This window comes from Sesamum indicum, unplaced genomic scaffold (assembly GCF_000512975.1).
Source record: "Sesamum indicum cultivar Zhongzhi No. 13 unplaced genomic scaffold, S_indicum_v1.0 scaffold00249, whole genome shotgun sequence".
Taxonomy (NCBI): Eukaryota; Viridiplantae; Streptophyta; class Magnoliopsida; order Lamiales; family Pedaliaceae; genus Sesamum; species Sesamum indicum.
Window position 1 is genome coordinate 17714 of NW_011628143.1, and position 11491 is coordinate 29204.

General features: G+C 48.6%; 1 protein-coding gene across 1 annotated transcript; it reads right to left on the reverse strand.

Annotated features, from left to right (window-relative positions):
• Positions 1-3024: 3024 nt before the first annotated feature.
• Positions 3025-4008, reverse strand: LOC105179953. Its single transcript, XM_011103612.1, has one exon. The coding sequence runs from the start codon at positions 4006-4008 to the stop codon at positions 3025-3027; it is 984 nt and encodes a 327-aa protein (XP_011101914.1).
• Positions 4009-11491: the final 7483 nt, after the last annotated feature.

Genomic DNA, 11491 nt, shown 5'->3' on the forward strand with positions numbered 1-11491 from the left:
TGCTCGGGCCCCAGTTTTGTTGATAACTTATTCGCGGTCTGTTTTTGCATGTTTCGACGATGATCCTGCTGGAGGTTCACCTACGAAAACCTTGTTACAACTTATCCTTCCTCAAAATGATAAAGTTCAATGGACTTCTCACGACTCGCGGGCAGCGAACCGCCCACGTCGCCTTTATCCAAACACTTCACCGGAGCATTCAATCGATAGGAGCGACAGGCGGTATGTACAAAGGGCAGGGACATAGTCAACGCGAGCTGATGACTCGCGTTAACTACAGAAACTGTTTCTCACCTTCGGTGGAGGCTTTGCAGACGGCAAGACAGCTTCAAAACTCAAAAATCGTTCGGTAGAAACGAAGAGCAACGGAAGAAGATGCGTTTAATTGGTCCAGAATTTGCAAAAACTTGAAGAAGATTCATTAAAGTGCAAATCAAAGTTGAGGCACACTAGAGAGAAGTAGGAGCATTCAATCTAGAGGGAGAAACACTCTTGACCTACTGAGAGAGCTCTTTTTTTTTTTTTTTTTTGGTGAAACGTAAGTTTCATTCATCCAAGAATATTTACAGTATACTCCGAGCATACCTAGAGATATACAAAGGCACGAAGAATATCCATCTGGAACGGGAGCCTTGTTGTCGCTAATATGGAATATGGCATCTTGACCTCTAACGGCGTGACTGCCCGGCAAAGCTCCGCGGTATGCTCGGGGGAGAGTATAGGGCCCCATTCAAACACACCACCATCGACAGGGAGGGTGTGAGCCTCGGTGCCCAAGAGTGATGTGTAGTAATCAACGAACTCTTGGGCAATATCCTCGGCAGCAGTGATAACAGTGTCGTCCGCCCAAGTGACTGCCCCGATGGAATTCCATGCGACATTCCTCTTCACCATGTCGTTGAAGAACTTGGTCTTGTAGTTCCCCACTTTAAGAAAGTGGATTTTAGCTTTCTGATAGAAGAAGTGTCGTTCGGCCTCGACAAGGAAAACGGCCTTCCTCCTAAGATCTCCTAAAGAGTCTCGGAGCACCACATCTCCCAAATTAGATTCAAGTTGACTCTGGGCATCTTGCAGTGCAAGCTTAGCCTCTTTCGCCCTAGCAGAGATGTGGCTGTAGTGCTGCTTGTTGAATGCCTTGAGCGCGCTTTTAAATGTTTTCAGTCTCCTACAAAGGCTGAATTGCGACGTTCCCTCCATGCTCAAGTTCCATCTTGCTTCAACAGTAGCTAAGAAATTATGATCTGCCCACATATTGAAAAAGTGAAACGGTTTTGGCATAGTGGGTGCATGATCAAAGATAGAAACAATACCTGGAGAGTGGTCGGAAAGGCATTCCGGTGGGTGGAAATGGGCGCTGCAATACAAATCGGCCTAAAACCATTCATTGTTGTATAAGACCCGATCGAGCTTGCACCATACAGGATTGCTTTCATTGTTGGAATACTATGTGTAGTAGCAGCCCATAGTGGGAACATCGAGTAATCCAAGCGCTACACAGTACTCCACAAAATCCTTAAGCTCATACCAAGACGGGACCACTCCAAGCTACTTCTCCTCGGGAGATTTCACACAATTGAAATCGCTCATAATAAGCCATGGCATGCTCAGTGTTAGTCCCAAATCAGAAAGCTTCTCCCACATGCTCCTTCTATTGACAATAGAATAAAGACCATATGTAAATGAGATATAGAAGGAGAGTTGAGAGGACTTATTCGTGGCACGGCAGTGGATCACTTGAGGCGATATATCCTCGGGATGTAGGTCAATGACTGTCGGGTCCGAAACCACAAGAATGCGTCCACCGGCTATGGTGTCAAAGTTGTTGGTTTGGCACCATCCCAAAAATGAGCGGCTAAAAATCTTCAGGATAGATGATACTGCAAGCTTTGTCTCCAAAATGCCCAGGAGGCAAAGCCGGTTATTCTTAATGAGGTGGGCAACCCCATTGTGTTTGAGAGGCTGGTTAAAGCCCCTCACATTCCAAAATCCAATCTTCATGGGGATAGAGGGGGAAACTCCCCTCCGGCCTGCTTTTTCAGTTTGTTGCCGGTCGTTGCAATCTCATCAGTTTTTGTTCCCTGCATTGCATGTTGCGCGGCCGTCGGGGAATCAGTTGATGAGCACTCTAAATATGCCGGAGAAGCAACCTCCTTATCCTTAGGCTATGGAACCTTCATGGTTAGCCGTCCCTGTTCCACCTTGCCCGCCGGTGGAGAAGTCGGTTGTTGCGCCTCCACTATCAGCTTGGCTACAGTAACCGTAGCTTTGCCCTTGTTCCTCCTCTGCACGACCGTCCATTCAGCAAAGTTTTTTCTTTGCTGCCTCTGCCGGCTTAACAGGTGCAGCAAGGGTGGCAGCGGCACAGACAGCTGCGGCGGGGAACAGCCGGTAGACCATGGCATATCTCTTGCAAGTGCCCAAATCTGTTGCAGGCTGTGCAGAATTTTAGGGTGAATTCGTAAACCACCGGATGCTTTCGGGTTATGCATGTCTCTCACCTCTCGCAAATTCCGTCCGAGCGAGAATCCCGTCAAGCTCCTCATTTTGGATGCCCGCTGTGAAAATGCTTGACTTCGAGGTATTGACGGAGAGGCCGGATGCGTCCCTGAACTCTTGGAGACATTCCATCAAAATGTGGATAGATGGAAGGTCGCCACAGGAGAAAAGCATGAGGTCGTCGGCGAAGAGGAGGTGCGTGATTTTCAACTTCTCGCACTTGGGGTGAAAGTTGAAGTCCGAAGTGGTTGTTTTCCTCTTGACCAATCGAGAGAAATATTCCATGCAAAGAAGGAAGAGGGCCGGCGACATCGGGTCTCCTTGCCTAAGGCCTTTCTTCCCCGGAAAAAACCCGTGAAGGGAGCCGTTCAATGCCACTGAAAAAGAAGAATTGCAAACGCATTTCATAATCCAATTTATAAACAGTGGTGGAAAACCATACCCGTGAAGCACTCGAACGAGAAATGACCATGAGACCGAATCGAATGCCTTGCGTAGATCGACATTGATAGTACATCGAGGTGAAATTCATTTCCTCGAGTACTGTCGCACCATTTCTTGGGCCAAGAAAATATTGTCAGTGATATTGCAGCCTCCAACGAACGCTGCTTGGCATCGGTCAATCAGGTGCTCCAAAACAGGCGCTAGCCGGTCCGAGATGATTTTTGTGATGGCATTGTAGATCACATTGCAGCACGAAATCAGCCGGTAATCCGCAACAGAGGTGGAATGATCTGATTTCGGCACAAGGGCAATGATAGTGTGGTTGAGCTGCCGTAGCATCCGCCCACACCTAAAGAAATCCAAGACGGCCCTGCAAACTTGATCACCCACAATGTTCCATGCTTTCTTGAAAAAGCACGAGGAATATCCGTTTGGGCCGGGAGCTTTGTTGTCGCTAATGTGGAAGATGGCCTCCTTGACCTCCAACGGTGTGACTGCCCGACAAAGGTCCGCGGTCTGCTCGGGAGAGAGTATGGGGCCCCATTCAAACACACCATCATCGACAGGGAGGATTTGAGCCTCGGTGCCCAAGAGTGATGTGTAGTAGTCAACGAACTCTTGGGCAATATCCTCGGCGGTAGTGATAACAGTCTCATCCGCTCTAATGACTGCTCCGATGGAATTCCTAGCGACATTCCTCATCACCATGTTGTGGAAGAATTTGGTGTTGCGGTCCCCCTCTTTAAGATGGTGGATCTTGGCCTTCTGGTAGAAGAAATATCGTTCGGCCTCGGCAAGGAAAACGGCCTTCTTCCTAAGAGCACCCAAAGAGTCCCGTGGCGCCACATCTCCCGGATTGGATTCAAGTTGATTCTGGGCAACTTGCAGGGTAAGTTCAGCCTCTTTCGCCCTAAAGGAGATGTGGCTGTAGTGTTGCGTGTTGAAAGCCTTAAGCGCGCCTTTGAGTGCTTTCAATCTCTTGCAAAGGCTAAATTGCGCCGTTCCATCCATGCTCAAATTCCATCTAGCTTCGACAGTAGCTAGGAAATCCGGATGATCTGCCCACATATTGAAAAAGCGAAACGGTTTTGGCTTAGTTGGTGCAGGATCAAAAATAGAAATAATACCCGCAGAGTGGTCGGAGAGGCATCCCGATGGATTGAAATGGGCACTGCAATGCAAACTGCCCTCAAGTCATTCATTGTTGTAAAGGACCTGGTCGAGCTTGCACCATACGGGGTTGCTTTCATTGTTGGAATACCAAGTGTAGTAGCAGCCCGTAGTGGGAACGTCATGTAATCCAAGCGTTGTACAGCAGTCCACAAAATCCTTAAGCTCATACCAAGTTGGGGCCACTCCAAGCTACTTCTCATTGGGAGATTTAACACAGTTGAAATCACCCATAATAAGCCATGGAATGTTCCGTGATTGGCCCAAATCAGAAAGTTTCTCCCACATGCTCCTTCTATTAACAACAGAATAAAGACCATATGTAAATGAAATATAGAAGGAGAGTTGAGAGGACTTATTCGTGGCACGGCAGTGAATCACTTGGGGCGAAATATCCACCGGATGTATGTCAATGATTGCCGGATCACAAACCACAAGGATACGTCCGCCGGCGATGGTGTCAAAGTTGTTGGCTTGGCACCACCCCGGAAGTGAGCGACTGAGAATCTTCTGGATAGATGAAGCTGCAAGCTTTGTCTCTAAAATGCCCATGAGACAAAGCCAGTTATTGTTAATGAGGTGGGCGACCCCATTGTGTTTGAGAGGCCGGTTAAAGCCCCTCACATTCCCAAAACCGATCTTCATGGTGATAGAGGGGGAGAGTCCCCTCCTGCCTGCTTTTTCGGATGGCTATACGTCCCTACAATCCCATCGGTTTTTATCCCCAACAATTCATGATGAGTGGCCGTCGGGGAGTCACTGGATGAGCTATCTGAATAGGCTGGTGAACGAACCTGTTTATCCTTCAGCATGACTGGTTGTGGTGCCTTCATATTCAGCCATCCCTGTTCCACCTTACCGGCCGGTGGAGAAGTCGGTCGCTGTGCCTCCACTGCCGGCTTGGCTACAGTAGCTGTGGCTTTGCCCTTGTTCCTCCTATTCACGACCATCCATTCACCAGGCTTGGACTTTGTTGCCTCTGCCGGCTTAACAGGTGCAGCATCGGGTGTGGCAGCGGTCGGGACGACTGTGGGGGCAACGGCCGATAGACCTTGGCAGGTCTCTTGCAAATGCCCAAATCTGTTGCAAGCTGTACAAAACTTGGGTGCGAATTCGTAGACCACCAGCTGTTTCCGAGTTATGCCATTTGGCATAACAAACTCCACTTGCTCGATTAGCTTCTTTGATGCATCCACTTCAACCAGGATTCTGGCGTAAGAGACTCGTTCCATTTTCATTGTGAGTGACTCCATTGGCAATGGGAGTGCCAATCCTGGAGCCAATCTTCCCTAGAGCATTTGGATGCCAACACTCAAGGGGTAGTGATGGAAGTGTGGCCCAAACCGGCGTGAGGCTGATATCATCTTTCTTGAATTCGAAGCAGTCCAACATGTGCTTCAAGAGTAGGGGCCGTCCATACACGAAATAGGAACCTCCGGCTAGTACTCGCTGCCTATCTTCCTCCCGGGCGAAACGAAAGACTAACCACCCACTTTCGTGCTGCTGGAAGCTTGCTCCCCAAGATTAAGAAAGCGTTTGGATTACTTTCAGTCAGGGGAATTTGCCGGCTACGTAGCCGACAAGACAAAATTCCAATTTGGCCCGAACATCAAGTAGGTCATCGGACCCCAACGTGAGGGGGCCATCATCCACCGCAAATTTTGTGAGCTTATGTTCATCAGTGAGCTTGCGATTTGCACTGAAAAGACCCGCGAAAAAGACCGGCTTCTTTTTGGCATTCTCGGTCACCGACAGTTTCCCCACTGGCTGGTTGTCGGTTGCCATAGCTGCAACGTTCTTTGCAATGTGGGAGGGGGTGGCCTCCATATCAGAAATGAATTCATTAAAAAAAGCCATAGTACTGACCTTGCCGGCAGCGGTGGTGGTGCCCTGTTTGGTGGACGGTTTGGTGGAAGCAGTTTGGACGGGCTTGTCGGCCCGGGGGCCGACTTGGCTGGCCGGCAGTGGAATTATCAACCCGTTGTTTTTCCTTCTTTGACTTGGCCATAGCAGAATTTTCAGAGAAAAATGGAATGAGCAGCAGGTGGAGCAGCAGCGGCAGTCTGCTGCAGGCCTAAAAACGGAAACTGTGCAGCAGGCAGCATGCAGCAGGCAGGGAAGCTGCAGTCTGCACAGCCTGTTTGCAGATTCTGCAGCACCCAAAAACAGGAACTCCTCACCTACCTCCGGTAAGCTGCTCTTGGCCGGAAAAAATGGAGGAGAAACGGCCAGCAAGAGTAGGTAGATGTTGGTGCAGCAAATGACAGCGAAACAGAACTATTTTTGCAGCAAAACGCTCTCCAAACAGCAAGGAACATGATGCAACTGCTTGGAGAGGGAAAACACGGCTGGTTTAGGTACAAGCGAACGGGAGAGGCTTACCAAGCAGCAAAACGACCGTAAAACCCCAAAAACAATCGGTAGAAACGACGAGCATCACAAGGGGAGCATTTTGGTCAGAGCAAACCTCGCAGAAACTTGAAGAAAAATCGAAAAAGAGCGATCCAAGGTGAGGCACTCTAGAGAGAAAACTTTCTTGAGAGCTCTTTCTTGATTCTATAGATGGTGGTGCATGGCCGTTCTTAGTTGGTGGAGTGATTTGTCTGGTTAATTTCGTTAACAAACGAGACCTCAGCCTGCAAACTAGCAATGCGAAAATATCCCTCCGCAGCCAGCTTCTTAGAGGGACTACGGCCTTTTAGGAATTCCTCGTTGAAGACCAACAATTGCAATGATCTATCCCCATCATGATGAAATTTCAAAAATTACTTTTGCCTGTCGGCCAAAGCTATAGACTCATTGAATACATCAATGTATCGCGTGTGCGGCCCAGAACATCTAAGGGCATCACAGACCTTTTATTGCCTCAAACTTCCGCAGCCTAAAAGTTCATAATCCCTCTAAGAAGCTGGCCGCGGGGGCATACCTCCGCATAGCTAGTTAGCAGGCTGAGGTCTTGTTCATTAACGGAATCAACCAGACAAATCGCTCCACCAACTAAGAACGGTCATGCACCACCACCTATAGAATCAAGAAAGAGCTCTCAGTAGCTCTCAATCAGAGCTCTCAGTGAGGTTAAGAGATTTCTCTCTCTAGAAAGTTTTCTCTCTAGAGTGCCTCATCTTGGATCGCTCTTTTTCGACTTTCCTTCAAGTTTCTACGAGATTTGCTCCGACCAAAATCCTCCCCTTGTGATGCTGGTCGTTTCTACCGATTGTTTTTGGGGCTTCGAGGTCGTTTTGCCGCCTAGTAAGCCTCTCCCGTCTGTTTGAAGCTAAACCAGCCGTGTTTTCCCTCTACAAGCAGTTGCATCACCTTCCTTGCTGTTTGGAGAGTGTTTTGCTACAAAAAGAAAAGTATGTTTTGCCGTCATTGCTGCACCAACACCCACCTGCTCTTGCTGGCTATTTCTCCTCCATTTTTCCGGCCAAGAACAACCTACCGGAGGTAGGTGAGGGATTTCTGCTTTAGGGTGCTGCAGAATCTGCAATCAGGCTGTGCAGACTGCAGCTTCCCTGCCTGCTGCCTGCTGCACAGTTTCCGTTTTTGGGCCTGCAGCAGACTGCCACTACTGCTCATTCCATTTTTGTCTGAAAATTCTGCAATGGCTAAGTCAAAAAGACAAAGCAACATGCTGATACTCCCACTGCCGGTCAGCCAAAGACAGCCGGCCAGCCACCGGCGGCCGACGACCCCATCCAAACTGCTATCACCAAATCGGCCACCAAACATGGCACCACCACCACTGCCGGCAAGGTCAGTTCTTTGGCTTTCAATGAATTCATTTCTGACATGGAGGCCACTCCCTCCCACATCACAAAGAATGTTGCAGAAAGCGCAACCGTCAACCGGCCGTAGGGAAAACTACCGGTGGCCGAGAATGCCGAAAAGAAATCGATCTCTTTTGCGGGTCATTTTAGTGCCAACCGCAAGCTAACCGATGAACATAAGCTCATAAAATTTGCGGTGGATGATGGTCCCCCTCACGTTGGGGTCCGATGACCTACGTAGCCGGCAAATTTTTCGAACTGAAAGTAATCTGAACACTTTCTCACTCTTGGGGAGCAAGCTTCCAACAGAACGAGATTGGTTGGTTAATCTTTCGTTTTGCCCGTGAGGAAGATAGGCAGCGGGTAATAGCCGGTGATCCCTATTTCGTGTATGGACGGCCCCTACTCTTGAAGCACATGCCGGACTACTTCGAATTTAAAGAAGATGATATCAGCCTCACGCCAGTTTGGACCACACTTCCATCGCTGCCCCTTGAGTGTTGGCATCTGAACGCTCTAGGGAAGATTGGCTCCAGAATTGGCACTCTCATTGCCATGGATTCCCTCACGATGAAAATGGAACGAGTCTCATACGCCAGAATCCTGGTTGAAGTGGATGCATCAAAAAAGCTAATCGAGCAAGTTGAGTTTGTTATGCCAAATGGCATAACTCGGAAAAAAGCTAATCGAGCAAGTTGAGTTTGTTATGCCAAATGGCATAACTCGGAAACAGCCGGTGGTTTATGAAGTCACCCCCAAGTTTTGTACAGCTTGCAACAGATTTGGGTACTTGAAAAAAGACTTGCCAAGGTGTATCGACCGTTACCCCGCAATCGTCCCGATCGTTGCCACCCCCGTTGCTGCACCTGTAAAGCTAGCGGGGCAGCAAAAACAAAGCCTGGTGAATGGACGGTCGTGAATAGAAGGAACAAGGGCAAAGCCACAGCTACTGCAGCTAAGCCGGCAATGGAGGCACAGCGACCGACTTCTCCACCGGCAGGCAAGGTGGAACAGGGACGGCTGAACATGAAGGCATCACAACCACTCAAGCTTAAGGATAAAGAGGTTCCTTCACCAGCTTATTCAGGAAGCTCATCCACCGACTCCCCGACGACCACTGAACATGAAATGCCGGGGAGAATAACCGATGGGATAGCAGGGACGTGTAGCCATCCGAAAAAGCAGCAGGAGGGGAATCTCCCCCTCTATCACCATGAAGATCGGCTTTTGAAATATGAGGGGCTTTAACCGGCCTCTCACACACAATGGGGTCGCCCACCTCATTAAGAATAATTGGCTTTGCCTCTTGGGCATTTTGGAGACAAAGTTTGCAGCTTCATCTATCCAGAAGATTCTCAGTCGCTCATTTTTAGGGTGGTGCCAAGCCAACAACTTTAACACCATCGTCGATGGACACATCCTTGTGGTTTAGGATCCGGCAGTCATTGACATATATCCGATGGATGTATCGCCCCAAGTGATTCACTGCCGTGCCACGAATAAGTCCTCTCAACTCTCCTTCTATATTTCATTTACATATGGTCTTTATTCTGTTGTTAATAAAAGGAGCATGTGGGAGAAACTTTCTGATTTGGGTCCATCACTGAGCATGCCATGGCTTATTATGGGTGATTTCAACTGTGTTAAATCTCCCGACGAGAAGCAATTTGGAGTGGCCCCAACTTGGTATGAATTTAAGAATTTCGTAGACTGCTGCACTACGCTTGGACTACATGACGTTCCCACTACGGGCTGCCACTACACATGATATTCCAACAATGAAAGCAATCCCGTGTGGTGCAAGCTTGACCAGGTCCTCTACAACAATGAATGGCTTGAGGGCGGTTTGCATTGCAGTGCCCATTTCAATCCACCGGGATGCCTTTCCGACCACTCTCCGAATATTATTTCTATTTTTGATCCTACACCAACTAAGCCAAAATCGTTTCGCTTTTTCAATATGTGGGCAGATCATCCGAATTTCTTAGCTACTGTCGAAGCTAGATGGAATTTGAGCGTGGATGGAACACCGCAATTCAACCTTTGTAGGAGACTGAAAGCACTTAAAGGCGCGCTTAAGGCATTCAACACGCAGCACTACAGCCACATCTCCGCCAGGGCCAAAGACGCTGAACTTACCCTGTAAGTTGCCCAGAATCATCTTGAATCTAATCCAGGAGATGTGGCGCTACGGGACTCTTTGGGTGATCTTAAGAAGAAGGCCGTTTTTCTTGTCGAGGTTGAACGGCACTTCTTCTACCAGAAGGCCAAGATCCACTATCTTAAATAGGGGGACCGCAACACCAAGTTCTTCCACGACATGGTGAAGAGGAATGTCACCAGAAATTCCATCAGAGCAGTCACTAGGGCGAATGAGACTATTATCACTGCTGCCGAGGATATTGCCCAAGAGTTCGTTGATTACTACACATCACTCTTGGGCATCGAGGCTCACACCCTCCCTGTCGATAATGGTGTGTTCGAATGGGGCCCCATACTCTCCCCCGAGCATACCGCGGACCTTTGTCGGGCAGTCACGCCGTTGGAGGTCAAGGAGGCCGTCTTCCATATTAGCGACAACAAAGCTCCCGGCCTAGACGGATATTTCTCGTGCTTTTTCAAGAAAGCATGAAACATTGTGGGTGATCATGTTTGCAGAGCCGTCTTGGATTTCTTTAGGAGTGGGTGAATGCTACGACAGCTCAACCACACTATCATTGCTCTTGTGCCGAAATTAGATCATTCCACCTCTGTTGCGGATTACCGGCCGATTTCGTGCTGCAATGTCATTTACAAGGCCATCACGAAAATCATCTCGGACCGGATTGCCCCTGCTTTGGAGCACTTGATTGACCGATGTCAAGCTGCGTTTGTTGGAGGCCGTAATATCACAGACAATATTTTCTTGGCCCAAGAAATAGTGCGGCAGTACTCAAGGAAACGGATTTCACCTCGATGTACTATCAACGTCGATCTACGCAAGGCGTTTGATTCGGTCTCATGGACTTTTCTTGCTCGAGTGCTTCACGGATATGGTTTTCCCCCACTGTTTATATCTTGGATTATGGAATGCATTTGCAATTCTTCCTTTTCAGTGGCTTTGAACGGCTCCCTTCATGGGTATTTTTTGGGGAAGAAAGGCCTAAGGCAATGAGACCCGATGTCGCCAGCCCTCTTCCTTCTTAGCATGGAATATTTCTCCCGACTGGTCAAGAGGAAAACATCTACTTCGGACTTCAACTTTCACCCCAAGTGCGAGAAGTTGAAAATCACAAAGGGTCTCCAAATGTCGAAAGCTTATGAGTACTTCAGACCGAAACTTGCGAGGCAACCTTGGAAAGCAACTATTTGGAAGGCTTATATCCCGCCAAAGTACTCATTTATCTTGTGGCTTGGCTTGCGCGGTAGACTAGCTACGAGGGACAGACTTGGGTTCCTCCAAGAGGAGGATTTGTGCTCACTATGCATCAACACCAAGGAATCGGCCAAGCACCTTTTCTTTGAGTGCCCGTTCAGCAACTTCGTTTGGTCACGCATCCGACATTGGCTTGGCATTAACCGGACTATGTCAACCCTTCAAAGTGCGGTCAAGTGGCTCAAGAAGGAGAAAA

Excerpts from the sequence above, each read along its gene's own strand:
- LOC105179953 (XM_011103612.1), bottom strand. The coding sequence starts at position 4,008 with ATGTGGGCAGATCATCCGGATTTCCTAGCTACTGTCGAAGCTAGATGG.